The sequence below is a fragment of the Pristiophorus japonicus genome, chromosome 6, assembly GCF_044704955.1.
Source record: "Pristiophorus japonicus isolate sPriJap1 chromosome 6, sPriJap1.hap1, whole genome shotgun sequence".
Lineage (NCBI taxonomy): Eukaryota > Metazoa > Chordata > Chondrichthyes > Pristiophoridae > Pristiophorus > Pristiophorus japonicus.
In genome coordinates this window covers 84,091,940-84,110,252 of record NC_091982.1, presented here as the reverse complement: position 1 = coordinate 84,110,252, position 18,313 = coordinate 84,091,940, and the positions used below count along the sequence as shown (strand labels likewise).

Genomic DNA, 18,313 nt, shown 5'->3' with positions numbered 1-18,313 from the left:
CGGAACAGTTGGAAGAAGACACCGCGAGCTTAGACAACCAACCAATTCACATCCAGCCATTAGAAGAACCCACTGTGGTCAACGCCCAGCCCTTAGTCGTGAGAAACTCGGAAAGCACTGGGATTGTACTGAGACGGTCGACCAGGGAGCGAAGGCTCCGGACTGTCTGAACTTGTAATATGGACTTGTGCCAAGAACTGGAAGAGGGGGGAGGGGAAATGATGTAATGTATGTACATAAGGTCTGCCCACCAACAGGGGGCACTACCGTCGGAGATCCTAGGGTCATAGGTACACTTGTGCTGGGCCCGGTATATAACCTGAACTTCACCTTTATATCTTCACTTCTGGAAGCCATTAAAGACTGAGTCACCTCGTCACTGGCTCACTGTACGGAGTTCATTGTATCATTTTATACACTACAAATATAGCTGCCAGGATTACCGGCTCTTGACCTAGCATGGCCCGCATCTTTTAAAATGTCCTTTATAAAGCAAACTAGAAACTGACATAAACTTCACAATCAAAGGTAGTCAGTAACGCAGCGTTCTTCTCCCAATCCTGTGAATCACTCTCAACTGCGACTTTCTCCTCCGTTTTAAACACGGCGCCGTTAGCGCCTTGTGTGCCCGGGGTCCGTCTGGTTTTTCTGGGCGGGTTCTCGGGTGGATGCTAAATCGGGCGAAATGCTCGAAAGTTCCACTTGGGGTGCTAGCGCAGCAATGCACAACGATTTACGTCATCTAAATGGTCAAAACAGTGGCGGGCGGTAAGTTTTAGCGCCGCCACAAAACCATTGGTGAAAATTCCGCACGGGCACACAATCGTGAGCGTCTCGTTTCACACCCCAAAAAAAAATCATTTTTGCACCCCGTCGAGGCGCTAAATGGGGCGCAAATCAGCAGAAAATCCAGCCCATATGTTTTAAGTTTATTAGTTTCTTCACAGTGAATTTTTATACTGTGCTTTTACTGTGGAGTCCCCGCCCCCGATCCTCCCCCCGCCCGGTCGAGTCCCCGCCCCCGATCCTCCCCCCGCCCGGTCGAGTCCCCGCCCCCAATCCTCCCCCCGCCCGGTCGAGTCGCCGCCCCCGATCCTCCCGCCCGGTCGAGTCGCCGCCCCCGATCCTCCCCCCGCCCGGTCGAGTCGCCGCCCCCGATCCTCCCCCCGCCCGGTCGAGTCGCCGCCCCCGATCCTCCCGCCCGGTCGAGTCGCCGCCCCCGATCCTCCCCCCGCCCGGTCGAGTCGCCGCCCCCGATCCTCCCCCCGCCCGGTCGAGTCGCCGCCCCCGATCCTCCCGCCCGGTCGAGTCCCCGCCCCCGATCCTCCCCCCGCCCGGTCGAGTCGCCGCCCCCGATCCTCCCGCCCGGTCGAGTCGCCGCCCCCGATCCTCCCGCCCGGTCGAGTCGCCGCCCCCGATCCTCCCGCCCGGTCGAGTCCCCGCCCCCGATCCTCCCCCCGCCCGGTCGAGTCGCCGCCCCCGATCCTCCCGCCCGGTCGAGTCGCCGCCCCCGATCCTCCCGCCCGGTCGAGTCCCCGCCCCCGATCCTCCCCCCGCCCGGTCGAGTCGCCGCCCCCGATCCTCCCCCCGCCCGGTCGAGTCGCCGCCCCCGATCCTCCCGCCCGGTCGAGTCCCCGCCCCCGATCCTCCCCCCGCCTGGTCGAGTCGCCGCCCCCGATCCTCCCCCCGCCCGGTCGAGTCCCCGCCCCCGATCCTCCCCCCGCCCGGTCAAGTCCCCGCCCCCGATCCTCCCCCCGCCTGGTCGAGTCGCCGCCCCCGATCCTCCCGCCCGGTCAAGTCCCCGCCCCCGATCCTCCCCCCGCCCGGTCGAGTCGCCGCCCCCGATCCTCCCGCCCGGTCAAGTCCCCGCCCCCGATCCTCCCCCCGCCCGGTCGAGTCGCCGCCCCCGATCCTCCCGCCCGGTCGAGTCGCCGCCCCCGATCCTCCCGCCCGGTCGAGTCGCCGCCCCCGATCCTCCCGCCCGGTCGAGTCGCCGCCCCCGATCCTCCCGCCCGGTCAAGTCCCCGCCCCCGATCCTCCCCCCGCCCGGTCGAGTCGCCGCCCCCGATCCTCCCGCCCGGTCGAGTCGCCGCCCCCGATCCTCCCGCCCGGTCGAGTCGCCGCCCCCGATCCTCCCGCCCGGTCGAGTCGCCGCCCCCGATCCTCCCGCCCGGTCGAGTCCCCGCCCCCGATCCTCCCGCCCGGTCGAGTCCCCGCCCCCGATCCTCCCGCCCGGTCGAGTCCCCGCCCCCGATCCTCCCGCCCGGTCGAGTCCCCGCCCCCGATCCTCCCGCCCGGTCGAGTCCCTGCCCCCCGATCCTCCCGCCCGGTCGAGTCCCCGCCCACGAACCTGAATTATTGCAACCACGTTGCCCGTTGCGCCCCTGAGTGGCCCCGAGGAGGGGGTGGGGGGGGGTGGGAGCGAGGTGGAGGAGGGCGGGAGAGGTTGGGGGAAGAGAGGGAGAGTCTGGGGGGGTGGGGGTGAAGATAGAGAGACAGGTGGGGGGTGGGTGAAGAGAGAGACATGGGTGGGGTCAGGGGAGAGAGAGAGAGAGAGAGACAGACACGGTTGGAGGGGAGAGAGTGAAGACGGATCGCGTTCTTACAATCCCCTACAAGGGACATTGTTGGAGTGGATGAGATCCAGAAGACACTACACTGCCACTATTGGCTGGGGGAGGCAGCACTTGCGCTGGGGGCCAAGGGACTTTGGCTGGGGAGAGGGTGCACTTGCTTGCTGTGGGGTAAGGGACTCCAGCTGGCACTTGGTGGCTTCTGGGGAGATCTATCCTCTGTGGCTTCTGGAAGTCAAAGTGGATCGAGTTACAATTTACAAAGTCAGTGAGAACTTGGGATGGGTGGTTCCAGTTAGACATTCGAGAGAAATTTCAGGGTGTGGCTTATCCTCCAAGGGGACCTTTCAGAGACGAAGGGCAGCCATTTTTGCAGAACAAATAAACACGTTCTTGTTTCTCTCTAGTGCTAGCTAGGTATTTAAATGATACTATCTTAATGAAAAGTTTTAGCAAAACTTTTTGTGAGCACATTGCAGTGATGTAAATGACAATGAGGCACATCTTCAAATCATTTTGGCGTGGTATCATTCTTCTCCCTTTCCAGACAGGAATAAAGCTTGATTTTTTTTCATTAAGACCGTGGCCCTTTAATACAGAACAAGTTTCTTCCTTCTCTCTAATTGTTTTGTTAAATTTTCTGGTTTCCTGTGTTGATGTTTGCTGAATAAAATATGCAGGGAATACTGCAATGTGACATTATCAGTGACATTTCTGCTGCTGATGTCTTCAAAACAGTAAACTGTAATTCAATATATAGGAAGCTTTTAGTTTTTGAATTGATGTTGGATCTTGATTTACATAAACCTGATGCACCAAAAAATGACTTCTCAGTCTCGTTGTGCTTTCAGCAATCATGAGGGATTAAATTTGAGATAAATGACCTGTTTAATTGTGCTGCTGTACCTTTCATATGCCTCCGTGCGTCTCTTCCTCTACCCCCTTAACAAAAGACAAAAATACTTGTTATATTGAATACAAGGTATGGGCATAGTGTTCACTCTTAAACCTTGAAGGGGGATGTCTCTGCTGCTGGATAATCTCAATTTTATATCCGCCCACATGATATCTGAAAATAAATCATCTACCTGATCGATGAAAACCTAATTTAATCAATGGCACTTAACCTCAGAGAGCCATTGTAAAGGGCGGACTATGTTATCTACTTTTACTATGGAATCTAAAGTTGCTGCATGCATCTCATTTCACATTGATCTAAACTAATGGTTCCATGTACTTCTGCACTGCGTAAGTTCTGTATTTATTATTTACTTTAATGCTATCACCTGTTGACTGCACACCTTGTGCAGTTGATGGCGGTGGAAAATATAAACTGAATGGCTCTACATGACTGATGGCAGCAGAGATTCATTGACTGCCAAGCCATTAAGGAAATGTATGGAGCAGGCAATGAGTGGACATTAATACCTCACTTAATAAGGTATGAGCTTTGCATCGTCCATGTACAACAGCACATCTGGAAAGTAAACCATGAGACTTCGACCTAGAAGTTGTTCATCAGACTCTAGAAATGCATCTTTAAAAGGGCGTATTAGCCCATTATAGACTGATTCTCCATTTATTGTTTAATTATTTTGCTGCTTCAGTATCTTGCTGAATCATTTGAATTTTATGTATTATTTAGCCTGTAAATAAATCTGGCCCAGTAGTTTTAGGCCATACACTCAGTTTGTTGGCGTGATATTTTCCAGCTTTTGGAAGCGATAAGAGCACAGCATGTTTCTGTTTATCGGAGTCTATGTATGGAAAATGCCTCTTCACTGTGCACGCAAGACAAAAGTGTGGAGCAAAACTTCACTGACAGTACTCTATTCTTTAATTTAGCCTTGTGTACTTGGATGAAATAAGTCTGGAGTATTCCTACCGTGTTCATTTTGAGGCAGTGCAATTTAGCTTATACTGGGCTTCTGTTACTGGTGATTGGAATCCATTAATGTTCCTGTAGGCATTTTGCACAATATTCTTTTTGAAAAAATAATTATTTAGTTATGCACAATACACCATTGTCTGAATTGGAGGCAATTATTTTCCATTTTGACCTCTGTTCTGGCTGCAAAGATTCTTTGCTATATTGGTACTACCATTTGATGCACATGAAGCCTGGTAGTGCCTTTAACCCTAAATAGACATACTGCTAACCTTGATTGTTTTGTTTTACTGACCTCATACCCTCAAATGACAATGATGTGAGAATAAAACCATGTGATCAGTTATAACATGCATTGCATTGATATGACAATTTAAGTTATTTTTTTATTTCATCATAAAACTTAATTTCCAAGTAATATAGTAACTGAGTGGACAGTTGAACAAATGTACACTCTTATGTTCTAAATCAATTAGTTCAGGAATTACCAAGGAAAACAAAAGCTCATTCTGTTTGGGCAGTGAATACCTTGGTGAGTCAGAAGACTTTAAATTCTTGACTCAAGGATAACATTTTCCATGCTTTCACCTTTTTATCAACATGATGCATTCTGGAGGAAGGATGAAACATCAAATCCTGCTTGTCGAGGTTAGATGAAAAAAGTTGGATTTTTTTTTGGTTTGGTCTTCCCTGCTCTTTGTATCTGAAGAATAAACTTCATAAAATAGTTATCTTCCTTCCCAATATCTCAGATTTGGAATGGCTGAAGTTTGTTGGTTAACTTGAAATTATTCACTAATTCTATGAAGTTAATTAACTCTTCTGTAGCCCCCATTATCGACGTGAAATGACGGGGGACTTTTGGGGTTGTGGTTGTTTTTCAGTGCAAAGTTTGGAGCCAATCAAAGCTTATTAGCCCATTGCAAGCAAGCTCTTGAGACATTGTCTTGTGATTTTTTTTTCCCTGTTGCAATATGATATACTTCTGGATGATAAAAGCCATTTGGCTCATTGGCTTCATCCATCCAGAAGCACACTGCAGTCCCTCCATTGCAGTATCCAATTATTTCTTAAACAATTCCAGAGTTTTGCTTCCACTTTTCTCCATTTATGTGTTGATCACTTTGTCCAGAAGAATTTATTGGTCTGTCCTAATTTGCCTTTTACTGATTTGATCCTGTGTCCTATTGACTTATCAATTACTGGAATGAATGAGGAAGACCATGTTGAAAGGGATTACATTTTATCCTGTGGTATTTCTGACTTGCAATGATTTATTTGGTTTTTTTGGTATAATTTTTAGCACAGTTGCACAGGAAGATGTTGTGGAAGTAGGCGCACTTGAAAATAAGCAAACTAATGCAGATTCTAACACTGCGATAGAGAATGCAGCATTGAACAATCAAGATGAGAAAAATCAGACGTGTAAAGTTACAAGCAGTGGTGATGCAGAATCTCCTCTAGAAAATATCAAGGATCAAGATTCTCCATTCTCAACAAAGGAAGAAGCTCCCCCTGAAATAACTAATCCAGAGGGCAAATCCTATTCCAGCAATATCCCTTCATCCACAGCCAGTGACATAAGTCTGGACACAAAAGGGATCGCTGTCAATATAGCTTCAATTGAGATGGTAGCTGACAATATAGAGCAAACTAATGATGCTACAGCTCAAGAAGCGAAGAAAGAAACAAAAACGATGACTTATTCACAGATTGTAAAGAATGGCAGGAAATTTAACATTGACTTGACTTCAAAGGTAACTACTTTGTTTTTACTTCACTAATAGTTTAAGGCATTCATATAATTAAAAGCTGAATGCCGGAAATTACAAATAGGACTTGGTATTAATTGAATTTGCTGATAGGTAGAGTTCTTATTTTGGTTTGCTTTTATTTACATGCTTTAGATTCATAAGAGTTTTATGTTGTCTGTACTTCTGGGCCATCTGTGTTCAGTTCAATGCTGGGAAGAAATAATGCAGCACTAGCTTGCAAAAGCATTTATTCTCTACCACAGCATTTCTAATTAAACTATTCATAAAATTACTGTAAAGTAAGAGTAGTCAGTCAAGCAAAGGACTATTGAAGGTTCTTGGCACAGCGTGAAATAATTTACTTGTCAATGATGAATCTTAATATTGGCAAGATCTATCTATTTTGTATTGAGAGGAAAGCAAACTCATGCCTCAATGTTTTCTTTTAATCTTATAATACCATAACCGTTTAAATGTGTCTTTTTATAAGGTTAATGTGCTTAGGCATAAATGTTAAATGTTGCAGAAAACAAAAATTTGATAAAGTATCTGAGACCATTACAGTGATCTAAATTGAGTTGCAAGTGGAGGCCTTACTAAATATAACTGAGATATTTGTGTTCTTCTAGTTTTTGTATTCCCGTGGCTCTCTGGTTGATCTTCTTATCAAATCCAATGTCAGTCGGTATGCAGAATTCAAAAATATCACCAGGATACTTACTTTTCAAGGAGGAAACGTTGAGCAGGTATTCTATCATTTCTCTTCACAATTGCTTCTTGGAATTAATAGACTTGACAAATAATAATATGAGAACAGAATGAATTGCTTGAACACCAATACATTTTCTGTCAATTTTAACACTAGTCTGGTAAACCTTTAATTGTAGGCTTAAGCTGCCTTTGTGTATCAACCACTCCCTGGACTGCAAATTATGAAAAAAATTCTTACAAGTATAGCAAGAAAGCAGGCTTAAACCATAACTTTACAGACATGTTTAATATAAACAAATACAATCCACAGGCCTAAAATTAGGCCTCATTAGTGCTTCCCATTATCGCCTCCGGGGAGCAATAACGGGGCGCAAACCAAGTTACGACTGGGCACGACGATAACATTGACTCCCGCCATATTCATGACGTCATCATTCTGGAGATCGTAATGTCATTGCCGTGCGCGTTGGGTTCTGTCAGCATCGCCAGGCGAAAACACCAGCAGCTGCAGCAGCCATCCATTGGGAGTCCGGGCTCTTCGGGAGTGATACTTAAAGGCGAGGTGGATGAGGTAAGTTTAAAAAAAAAGTTACTGTCTCTCTTGCAAGTTTTTTTGCAGGTTCCTGCCTGCGATTGATTAGCCCAGCACTCTGCTTGAGTACCGAGCTGATTGGGTGGGATCGTGGAGAAGCTAAGTTTCAATGCAGCAGCACTGCACGGCCCAGTGTGCAGCGCTGCTCCACTCACTGCCTCGTCAGCTGCCGATTGCCCTCCAGAAAGGAAGTGGAGCACCTGATTTAGCACTCCACTTCCTTCCTGGAGCGCAACCGCCAAATTTTTTTAAAATTTGGAAACATTGCGCCTGGCTTTTAAAAGTTAGTGTTCCAATCACCACACTCCTGAATTTCTCCCCCATGAATTATAAATTTGAAAAAGACTTAGTTTATTTTTCACAGTTGACTGTTTGCACTGTGGGCCCAGTTCTTTTATTTTGTAGCACTTATGTGTGCTATGTTTGTACTGGCAAAATGGCTGTCTTGATTATCACTTTGTGCGCCCTGGATATGTTGTCAAACATTACAGTATTGGATTTGTTTTTAAGAGTGCCAGTCATATTTGTACTTTCAAGCTGTTGCATTGCAAGAGAGAAAGAAGGAGATGCAGGGTTCCATGTATAGATATTCAAAACCCTAAATACTGTTGGTTATTTTAATGTCTCTATCTACTCATGCTAGCACTTTCAAGGAATTATATATTTGATTTCTGAGTCTCTCTTGATCCGCACTTATCGTGTACACTCACATTCTTTGTTTTTGTTCTCCCAACGTGCATATCCTCATACTTCTCCAAATTACATTGCATATGCCACTAGTCTGCCCATCTGATTACCATGTCTGTATCTTCCTGAAGTCTCCTAGAGTTCTTCTCACTCTTTGGTGTCGTCAGCATATTTCAAGATTGTGCTCCCCATGATCAAATCATTTATGTATACTGAGAATAAATGTGATTAGAAGTTGAGTGGGAAGGGAATTAAAGAAGCAGAAAGTGGGTCTCATGGAAGAGGTGAGCGAAGGAGAGGGTGTAGAAGGTATGAAGATATAGGTGAGAAACTGCATAATTTCTTGATTGGGTTCCTTTCCATGCTGAGTATGTGAGAATCGATCCATTTCCAAAGCTCATGCAGTCATTCATCAAAATACTCAAAAATGTTAATTTAGCTAGTGCAACTGTGGTTAATAGCCCATAAACTGCTGGAGTATTTATAGCTGACATGTAACCCCAGTTAGCTCTCAAATCCACAAAGTAACACTGAAGCTTCTACCTCAGCCCTAATATAGAAGAAACGATGGGGGAAAATAAAACTTATCCTAGTACTACCCGAGGAGAACACCTGTACAGCCAACAGCATACTATTTATTTGACATTTTGTTGCTGTGGGATTGCTATTTTTGTCTGAAAAATAAATGACATTTTTGCATACTCTTGCCTTTTAGTAAACTTCACACCAAAGCTTTTCAATTTGCAGTGCTTTTTCAGACCTATAGGCACTTTTTTGTTTCAGAACACCAGAGAAATGATTAACCTCTGGATTGTCTATGTAAGGCACTGTTAACAGTTCCTCATGGATTGCTATCATCATTAGTAAAAAAAATGCGAGATTACTGCTTCACTGGAACCTTTGCAAAGTTTTCTGCAGGAAATATTACGTTGACTAAAACAAGGATGAATGTGACATAAGTAGGAAAGCTAATTGGCTCATTGAAATATCTTAGTCACAATCCAAGTAGGTTAAATACTACTACTTAAGGACTCAATCCCCTTACAATTAAATAATCAAGGTTCCACATAGTGGAAATAAGAGCTGTACGATCTTGATTTTTCGTCTGTTCTTGGGCACTGCATCTGTAAAATGTTCCCATTCATGATCAGAGGATTTGCTTGGCTCGAAACAAGCTCCTTCATATCCAGAGTACAAACCAGACTATCTGACACCGGGGACAAATGAGGAAAATGGCTGTGTTTTTCTTTAACGCTCCTGGTTGTGGCCATTTTGATTTGCAGGTGAGCTCAGATACAGAAATATTTTGCATATATACTTTGTAATAAAGTGTACACCATGGTTTAAGAAAAATAATATTGATGAGTAGACACCTTACCGATTTGGTGGTTGGTCAGGTCCACATCACAGACTTAGTCATTGCAGCCACAGGTAGAGTGAGTGGCGATGTTTGTTTCAGCACGTTTTCTCTTTCTGGATATGTACCAGGCAGGTAAATTCTGTTACTGAAGTATTTATCGCATCTATCCATGTTTTAATTTTGTCAATCAACTGGATCACTGCCAAGCTTTTCAACGCCATCTACAATTCGACCTAACCTTTATTTTACATACTTTTAAAGCTCAATCTTCTGAGTTATGCAGGAGGATCTCAGATCATATGTGCCATCTCACTGCTACAGACAGACATTATGACTGCATTGCTCCATTGCCTTCTCTAAAGTAGCATAGTTAGTAGGATTGCCTGTAACATCAGAAGTAGAGGCTGGCACAGGCAGTTTGGGGATAATTGGGAAAATGTATTCTTCCTTATTCTGGTTACTAGAATGGCCATCTCCATTACAACAATTACTACAAATTATTTTTATATAGCATCTTTAACATAATAAAACATCCCAAGGCGCTTCACAGGAGTGTTATCCAAAAAAAATTGACACCAAGGTATATAAGGAGATGATAGGACAAATGATCGAAGAGGTGGGTTTTAAGGAGTGTTTTAAAGGAGGAAAGAGAAATGGAAAATTTGGAGAGATTTATGGAGGGAATTTCAGAGCTTAGGATGTAGGTAGCTGAAGGCTTGACTGCCAATGGTGAAGCATTTAAAATCAGGTATGTTCAAATGGCTAGAATGGGTGGATTATAGGGCTGGAGGAGATTAGAGATAAGAAGGGGCGAGACCATAGAGGGATTTGAAAATAAGGATGAGAATTTGAAAATCGAGGCGATGCTTAATTGGGAACCAATGTGTAAATCAGCAAGCACAGGGGAGATGGGTGAGCAGGACTTGGTGCGTGTTAGCACACAGGTGGCAACGTTTTGGATGACCTCAAGTTTATGGAGGGTCGAATTAGGAAGGCTGGCTGGGAGTGTGTTGGAATAGTCAAGTCTAGAGGTGATAAAGGTATGGATGAGGGTTTCGGCGGCAGATAAGTTGAGATAAGGGCGGAGACAGGCGATATTATGAAGGTGGAAATGGGCAGTCTTGGTGATAGAATGGATATGAGGTAGGAAGTTCAATTCGTGATCAAATATGACACCAAGGTTGCGAATAGATTAGATCAGCCTGAGATGTGGGGGGGGTGGAAGAGAGAGGGGGGTTGGGGGGGTGGCGGGGGGCGGGGGGTGGGTGGAAGAGCGAGGGGGGCTGGGGGGAAGAGCGAATCAGTAGAAAGGGAACAGTTTGTGGTGTGAACCAATGATGATGGCTTCAGTCTTCCTGATATTTAATTGGGGGAAGTTTCTGCTCACAAGTGCTTGATGTCGGACAAGCAGTCTGATAATACAGAGACAGTGTAGGGTTCGTAATAGGTGGAGGAAAGGTAGAGCTGGATGTCATTAGAGTACATGTGAAAACTCACGGTGTGTTGCCAGATGAGAATTTGGAGGGGGGCCAAGGCTCGATCCTTGGACACAAGAGGTGACTGCGGGATTGGGAAGAGAAGCCATTGCAGGTGATTCTGCGGTTAAGGCTGGAAAGATAGGAATGAAGCCAGGTGAGTGCAGTCCCATCCAGCTGGATGACGGTGAAGGCTTTGGAGCAGAATTTTGTGGTCAACTGTGTCAAAGGCTACAGACAGGACAAGAAGGACGAGAAGGGATAGATTGCCTTTGCCGCAACTAATTAGGATGTCATTTGTGACCTTGATAACAGCAGTTTCAGTACTGTGGCAGGGGCAGAAGCCTGATTGGAGAGATTCAAGCAAGGAGTTCTGGGAAAAATGGGCATGGATTTAGGAGGCATCAACACGTTCATCTACTTTGGAGAGGAAAGGAAGGTTGGAGAGGGGGTGATAGTTTGCAAGGATTTGTTGTTTTTGGGTCACGTGTTTTTTTTTGAGGAAAGGGTAATGACGGCAGATTTGAAGGAAAGATGAACAATACATGAGAGAGAACCATTAACAATATCTGCAAACCTGGGAGCCAGGAATGGAAGTTGGGTGTGGTCAGCAATTTAGAAGGAACAGGGTCGAGAGAGCAGGAGGTCAGTATTATTGCCATTGAGTTGTGAAAGTGCAAGAGGGGAGATAGGAGAGAAATTCGAGAAATATGCAAATTTAGGGTTGGGGGAAAACTGAGAGGAAGGTCCGATGGGCTTGGAGAAGGGAGGGAATTGAAAGAAGCAGCTGACTGGATGTTTATCTTTTTAACAAAGAAGTCCATGAGCTCCTCGCATTTATTGTTGGAGGGGGGAGGGTGGTCTGAGAAAAGAGTTAGTGGTGGAGAAGAGAAGCCTGGTATTTATGCCATCCTGGATGAGCTTCGAATAGTGGGCGGTTTTAGTGATGTAGAACAGGACCCGGTAGTGCTTTTATATGATCTAGCCAAATCTGGTGATGGATTCGACCTGTTGTCCACCAAAGACATTCCAGTCTGCATCCCTTGGACTTAAGGAGTCTACAGGGGAACAACTATGGTGAGAGAGTGTAGTGGAGACAAGGGCATCAAAGGTGGCACAGAAGGTGTGATTTAGTAAGTCAGTAGCTGCAGAGATGTTATGAAGAATTGTAGGCCTAAGGCTAGGTAATTGGGAATTAGAAAGTTCCAGTGGAAAGAGACTTGGAGAGATTTTTCCAGTGGCAGAATACAAAAAGTGGGTTTAGGAGGGGGTAGATGAATATGGGTTAAGAGTTCTATGAGGAAATGGTCGGAGATTGCCTTATCGGTGATTAGACTGTTGAGTTGATAATCTTTTGGGATTAAGGGCTTGTTCAACCTGTTGTCACAATTATTGTAATAATTTTTTAATTTGAAATGTTGCTTTTCCATCAGCGGTTAAATGCCATGCAGGAATGTGGGTGATACTGAATTTAAGGCACAGCATTCATGTGTATTTCTTGTTTATGAAGGTACCCTTTTCTTCATGAAACAATTCTCTGAATATTGTTCAAACAATATTATCTTGGAAATTATTGAAGTGCAGTCTTTGGATTCAAGCCTGTCCAGTGTAAGCCCGTCGTAGCTTACTTGATGAACCAGATTCCAGTTATAAATTGTGCATCATTTGAACATTTCTTCTAATAGAAGGACATCAGGATATGTACAGCTTGTTGCTGGGACCTGACCAGTTCCAAAGTTTGCACAGTGTTTTAAAAATATCTTTCTCTTTTGCTGATTGGAAAGAAAATCTTTAAAAACGAGAGAATTAGCTGGGACTAAAAATCCAAACCATAAAGAATTACTCACTTCTGCGCTTCATTTTTGTGATTACATTCACAGAACAGTCCATAAAATTGTGATGAATTAGCAACATTGTGATCATTTCCTTGAGTGGTTCATTTAAAAAAGGTTGAACTCTGCTCAGTGGCAGAACAAATTATACATTACTTTAGCCATGCTAATCTACAGTGGTTGGTACACCAAACTTGTATTTTTAATGAGTAAAAAAGCTATTTAAGATGCAGGTGTTTATTTTAGGAGAGAGACAGGTATTTGTATCCAGCCAAAAGTTAAACTAGTTCATCGTGGTCTTGCACTCTATGTGTACTTCGAAGGCAAACGAACTAAGTAGATATGAGGGTCTTTTTTTATTTGAAAATGCAGGTTAACTTTGCAGCCCATTACTGTGAAACCTGCTTACTAGGTCTGTTCATAAATAGTAATAGCTATTTTAGGATACCCTGGGGAATTAAAAAGTAATCTTCACACGTATGGATGGTTTATGGTTTACAATCACAGGAGCTGCTGTTGGGTTTCTCTTTGTGTACAGATGTTTGACTTCAGTATTCCTGATATACTCTCGAACTGGATGGAAGGTAATTTCAGAATTTATCTTTCCCTCTCACTTTTTTAGGTACCTTGTTCCAGAGCAGATGTCTTCGCCAGCAAACATCTCACTATGGTGGAGAAACGAATGTTAATGAAGTTTCTTACTTTCTGTTTGGGATATGAACAACATCCAGATGAATACCTAGGTACTTGCATGCCCAAGGCCATCCTGTATTTTGAGGTTTCTGCCATTGTACTTTAGGAGATGATGTGCATATTGCAGACTTTTTCTAGTCTTGTCAGAATATCGTCTGTTTTCTTGTACATTGATCCATACCTTTTTAGACAAAATGTCAGTGGTCATTGTATACTGAATTACATGTTGATGTAACCTTGTGCCGAAATTGGTCGATGCATAAGGTCCGCCCATTTCTCAACGGTATGCCGGCGGTGCGTCATTTCAAACCGGCGGCATACCGCTGAGACCGAAGAGGACAAAATTGATCAAATTTTTTTCAGCGTTATGTCGGCGGTCTGCAGCGGGCGATATGTAACCTAGTGGTCGATCCAGATTGACTTTCTCTTCGATGGACGATGCAGCACTGAACTGCACATGCATGACATTTTCCCCCCAGTTTTCTTTACAGAAGCATTTTACCCGCGATTTGGAGGGTCAGGGGTCACCCGCGCAGTGAGTTAAAGAGGAGTGAGAAGGAGCAACAAGTTGGTCGACGGGCCGTTACTTTAAAAAAACATTGCAGAGTTAAAAAGATATTCATGACAACTAAATTCTACAGTTTGAAGAATAAAACATATTTTACAAAGCAAAAATCGTAACAGAAATATTATGGAAATGTTTTAAAAAAAAATCCAAGCGCAGGAACATCGAAAAGGATGGGAGGTTGAGGGTGCCTGCCTTCGACGAGACGGAGTTACCTGTCCTTCCGAACTAACGAAGGGTGCCCAAAGGAGTACAACAGGATATGTAACGAGATTGGGGAGGTTGTGTCCTCCACAAGTACCATGGTACTGGGGAAAGGTGCCGTAAGAGGTGGAACGACTTGGTGAGGGTCGCAAGAGTAAGTAATTTTATTTATGCACCCACCATATGTCATGTAGCATGTAAATGTAAGTTCAGTGTCATATGGATGATTTTATTTATCTTAAGGTTTCGCCGATGTATTCATGCTTTCAGGCAATGACAGGATCAACGCAGTGTTTTTTTTTGTGTGTGTGTGACCTTGTGTGCGTCTGATGTTAAATGAATTGAAGATTTTTACTTTCATTTACTTTACTTTCTGCAGAAGAAGACATCTGCAACAGCAGCCGATCAATGGCATACGAGGGGAGGACCCCCAACCCAAGAGCCTCTGACTGACATGGAGATCCGTGCCCTGTCTCTGGTTGGGGATAGCAACCGTGCCACCACCGGCATTGGAGCTGACCCACTCGCACAGGATGGTAAGTTGAATACAATCCAGTCTGTGTTGCGGTCCTCTCGTCATGTAATGTAGCTGTAATGTTGGCCCAATGTAATGTAAGTTTATTGCACTGTAATGTTGATGTACTGCAATGTTGGGGGCATGTAATGCAATGCATATATGTATTGTCTGTCTGCGATATGTAATGCACGACTGCAACAGTGGTGGACATTTAAGTAAGACTGTGATAAGTTACTGTACTATGTACTCATGTAACCCTGACTCCTCCCCTGGTGTTTTGTACTTCCAGACTCGGAAGATTCAGACCACACCGACACAGAGAGACCAGATGACAGACCCACTACCTCCACCTCTGGCGTCACCCAGCCCTCTCCTGACTTCACCACTGGCAGAGATGTGGAAGAGGAAGAGCTGCTGATCCTGGAGCCAGTGGAGGTGGGGGTGGAGACGGAGGAGGATACACCAGCTCCATGTGGTCCAGCTAGAACATCCTCCATCATGGAGTGTGTATTCAGTGGATTCCCCCATGGCTCCTCTGATTCTGCGGGACCAAGCCGTGCGCAGCAAGGCACCCCCAGTGTTGCAGCGCCTTTGCTGCAGCGACGGAGGTTGGTGCAGAAAAGGTCGGTTGCTGTAGGCGTGTACCAGGACATGGTGCGTCTGTCACAGGCCAGCGGCGACATAGGTCGAGAGCTGCTCAAGGCCATGACTACAATAGCCGCAAACATCGCAGCTCTATCAGAGCAGCAGTCGGAGGATATGTCGCGTATGATCATAGTGATGGAGCGGACCGCCGTCGAAGCCATGCAGCAATCGACGGGATCGGGACATGGCGCGGAATTCCCCTGTGCCATAGTAGTCAGGTCAACAGCACCTGAGGGTGGGGAGCTGACATCATCTTCCAGCCCTGAAGCCGTGCCTTCTACATCACGAGCTTCTCCTGAGGCCCCATTTATTGCGCCTGCAATGTCTGACCCCCAACGACAGCAACAGCACTCTGGGTGCGGTGCTGCATGCTGGCTTGGTACCATCACTGGGAGGTTCGGGCAGTGGGAAAGGGAAGGGAAGGAGTAAGAAAGTGGGGAATAGTCCCAAGAGTGGTGTAGCAATCAGTTGAGGTCAGGGTCGAGGACAGTAAAGGGTCTTTTGTTGTACTTATTCGTTGAATAATTGAAGGTTGATTTGTAAAAGTTTATTAAAGTTGTAAAAGTTGTTACAGTTGTTTTATAATAAGTTTTGCAAAGTTTTAAAGTTGTTGCATATTTTTGACATTTTTACATAAACGTTTGAATTGAATTTAAGCACTCTTTGTACAGTGTCAAACTTTTGGGGTAACAGTCATCAAGATCCCAAAACGCAGCTCTCCACATTCAAGCAAAGCGTTGATTTATAAACCTTTCACATCAGGTTCCTCCATTAGACAGGTAGTCAGCAATACAGGCTAAGATAGTACAAGCCCCATTCTTTTTAAATCTCCACAATATTTTTCAATGAAAAAAAATAATTAAAATGTCTTCTAAATAAGTTACTCTACCAATAAAAATACCTTTTCCATGCTAAATCGCACTGCAAAGTCACTATTCACCTCTGGAAATACAGAGGTGCTGCTTTAGCTGACAGTTTCCAATTTCCAAAATGGCGGCTCCGAGCACTACCACCCATTCCCGCCCACATAACATTGCGTAAAACCACCTTTTCCAGGACGGTATGCAGCTCCGGTGGTATGTTGGCGGTATGCGATGAAAATTGGACTTTTTGGGTGGTATGCGGACGGTGTGCATACCGCTCGGCGGTATATCAATGATGAATATTCCACCGAGTGGTATGTCGACATTATGTAGGTGCTTTTTCATCAAAATTGTATTTTTGGGCAGTAGTGGGGCGGTATGTTGACCAATTTCGGGCCCCTTGACTGTCCAAGTACTAAGATTCCTAATGTTCTTTTGTTAACAATCTGTTCTCTATTAGAACTTTCCTGGCTTACTGTGCACATATATACATCTATTTAATCAAGTGTTTTTCATAATAAGGTGTATCCGAATAAGGCAGTATGGTATCTCCAGTTTAATATAATGCAGTACTTAATTTTTCATATTTCAGCCCTGCATTCATGCTAATTGTATTTTTGTTATGTTAACCCTTAGATTGCTAACGGTTCTAAGGAAATGACTGTCTTTCCCTGGGTCAACCTGCTCAGTAAATTTCTAGGTTCCACGCTATGATTCTGAAATAAGCACTAATATTACAGTAATAAATTATTCAAATGTCAAGAGTAGCTATATTATTAAAGCTAACCAACAGAAATAAATTATTTGAATTAAAACATTTAGACAATTTAATGGTGCTTTCCTTCGTTTTAATCTTGCTCTTAGCTTTCCCATTTCTTTCTCCATCACATGCACAATCCCCTCTTGGCTCCCAGCATCCATTTTAAAGGTACATGGCAACTTGACCACTTTAAATGTTTTACAATACCTTCTGCAGCCAAACCTTTTATGTGGAGAGAGGATTTTTGTGAGCACCACTTCTGTTTCTACTTATCTTTTACTGCAGATCTTTTAGAACCAGTACCCGATACTCATTTGGTGTTGCTTTAAGTTGTGACATCAAATCTAAAAATTGGATTAAATAAAACCAAATACAAAGTCATTTATTTGCTGTTATTAATCCACAGACTTTAAGGACAGTGAATTTTCAGATTATTTGAAGACGAAGAAGTTAACTGCAAACTTGCAACACTTTATTTTACATTCCATCGCTATGGTCTCTGAAACTGCTTGCACTACAGAGGGGCTCAAAGCAACCCAGCACTTCCTACAGTGCCTTGGGCGCTATGGGAACACGCCATTTCTTTTTCCTTTGTATGGTATTGGAGAAATACCACAGTGCTTCTGCAGGTACGTTGACTTCTTTATTGATAGCACAAAATTGCAATTCGAAAATTGTTTCATACTTTCATAACTTGTAATTTGTAATGCTTGTTATGAGTTCAACAAAAGAGTCATAAGTTATTGCAAATCAGTACCAAAATGTTCCTCGGTAATAAAGTTGGGCAGCATATATTTTGGAAGATATTCTTAATTCAAAATTTGCTTTCTTTACAAATTGATGATTAAAAGCAATATGGGGATATCTGTCATTGTATCATCTGACTGAAGTTTTACTAATTAACCGTTTTAACATGAAGGATGAAGGTTTTACATAGAAAAAGGTTTTACATCTGTGTTCACAGAAAGGGTAGATATCAAAAAGGATGAAACCAAATATCGCTCCCATGCTACTAATTATTTAAAACCTCTTGTTCATTAATGTATTCCTTTGCTTCTGTAGTAATTTGCTGTGCCTGTTCAAGCGATATAGATTAAAGTTATTTGGGAAATAGCTCAGTTGGTGAAGATCCTGTATTCTATTTTGACTAGAGCAGTGAATATATTGGGAGTTGTGTTGCAGCATTTCTTGATT

General features: G+C 44.1%; 2 protein-coding genes across 2 annotated transcripts in view; both read left to right on the top strand.

The window, feature by feature from the left end:
• The window catches only part of chm (CHM Rab escort protein), a 189,500-nt gene that overhangs the window by 75,974 nt on the left and 95,213 nt on the right, over positions 1–18,313 (top strand). The window contains exons 5-8 of the mRNA XM_070883035.1: positions 5,765–6,218; positions 6,845–6,961; positions 13,495–13,615; positions 17,526–17,748. Of these exons, the coding sequence (XP_070739136.1) occupies positions 5,765–6,218; positions 6,845–6,961; positions 13,495–13,615; positions 17,526–17,748 (915 nt within the window). The remainder of the gene's footprint in view (positions 1–5,764; positions 6,219–6,844; positions 6,962–13,494; positions 13,616–17,525; positions 17,749–18,313) is intronic.
• Positions 14,433–17,020, top strand: LOC139265489 (uncharacterized). The gene is made up of 4 exons (XM_070882512.1): positions 14,433–14,453; positions 14,714–14,870; positions 15,141–15,714; positions 16,996–17,020. Exons 1-4 carry the CDS (start codon positions 14,433–14,435, stop codon positions 17,018–17,020), a joined length of 777 nt encoding a protein of 258 aa, XP_070738613.1.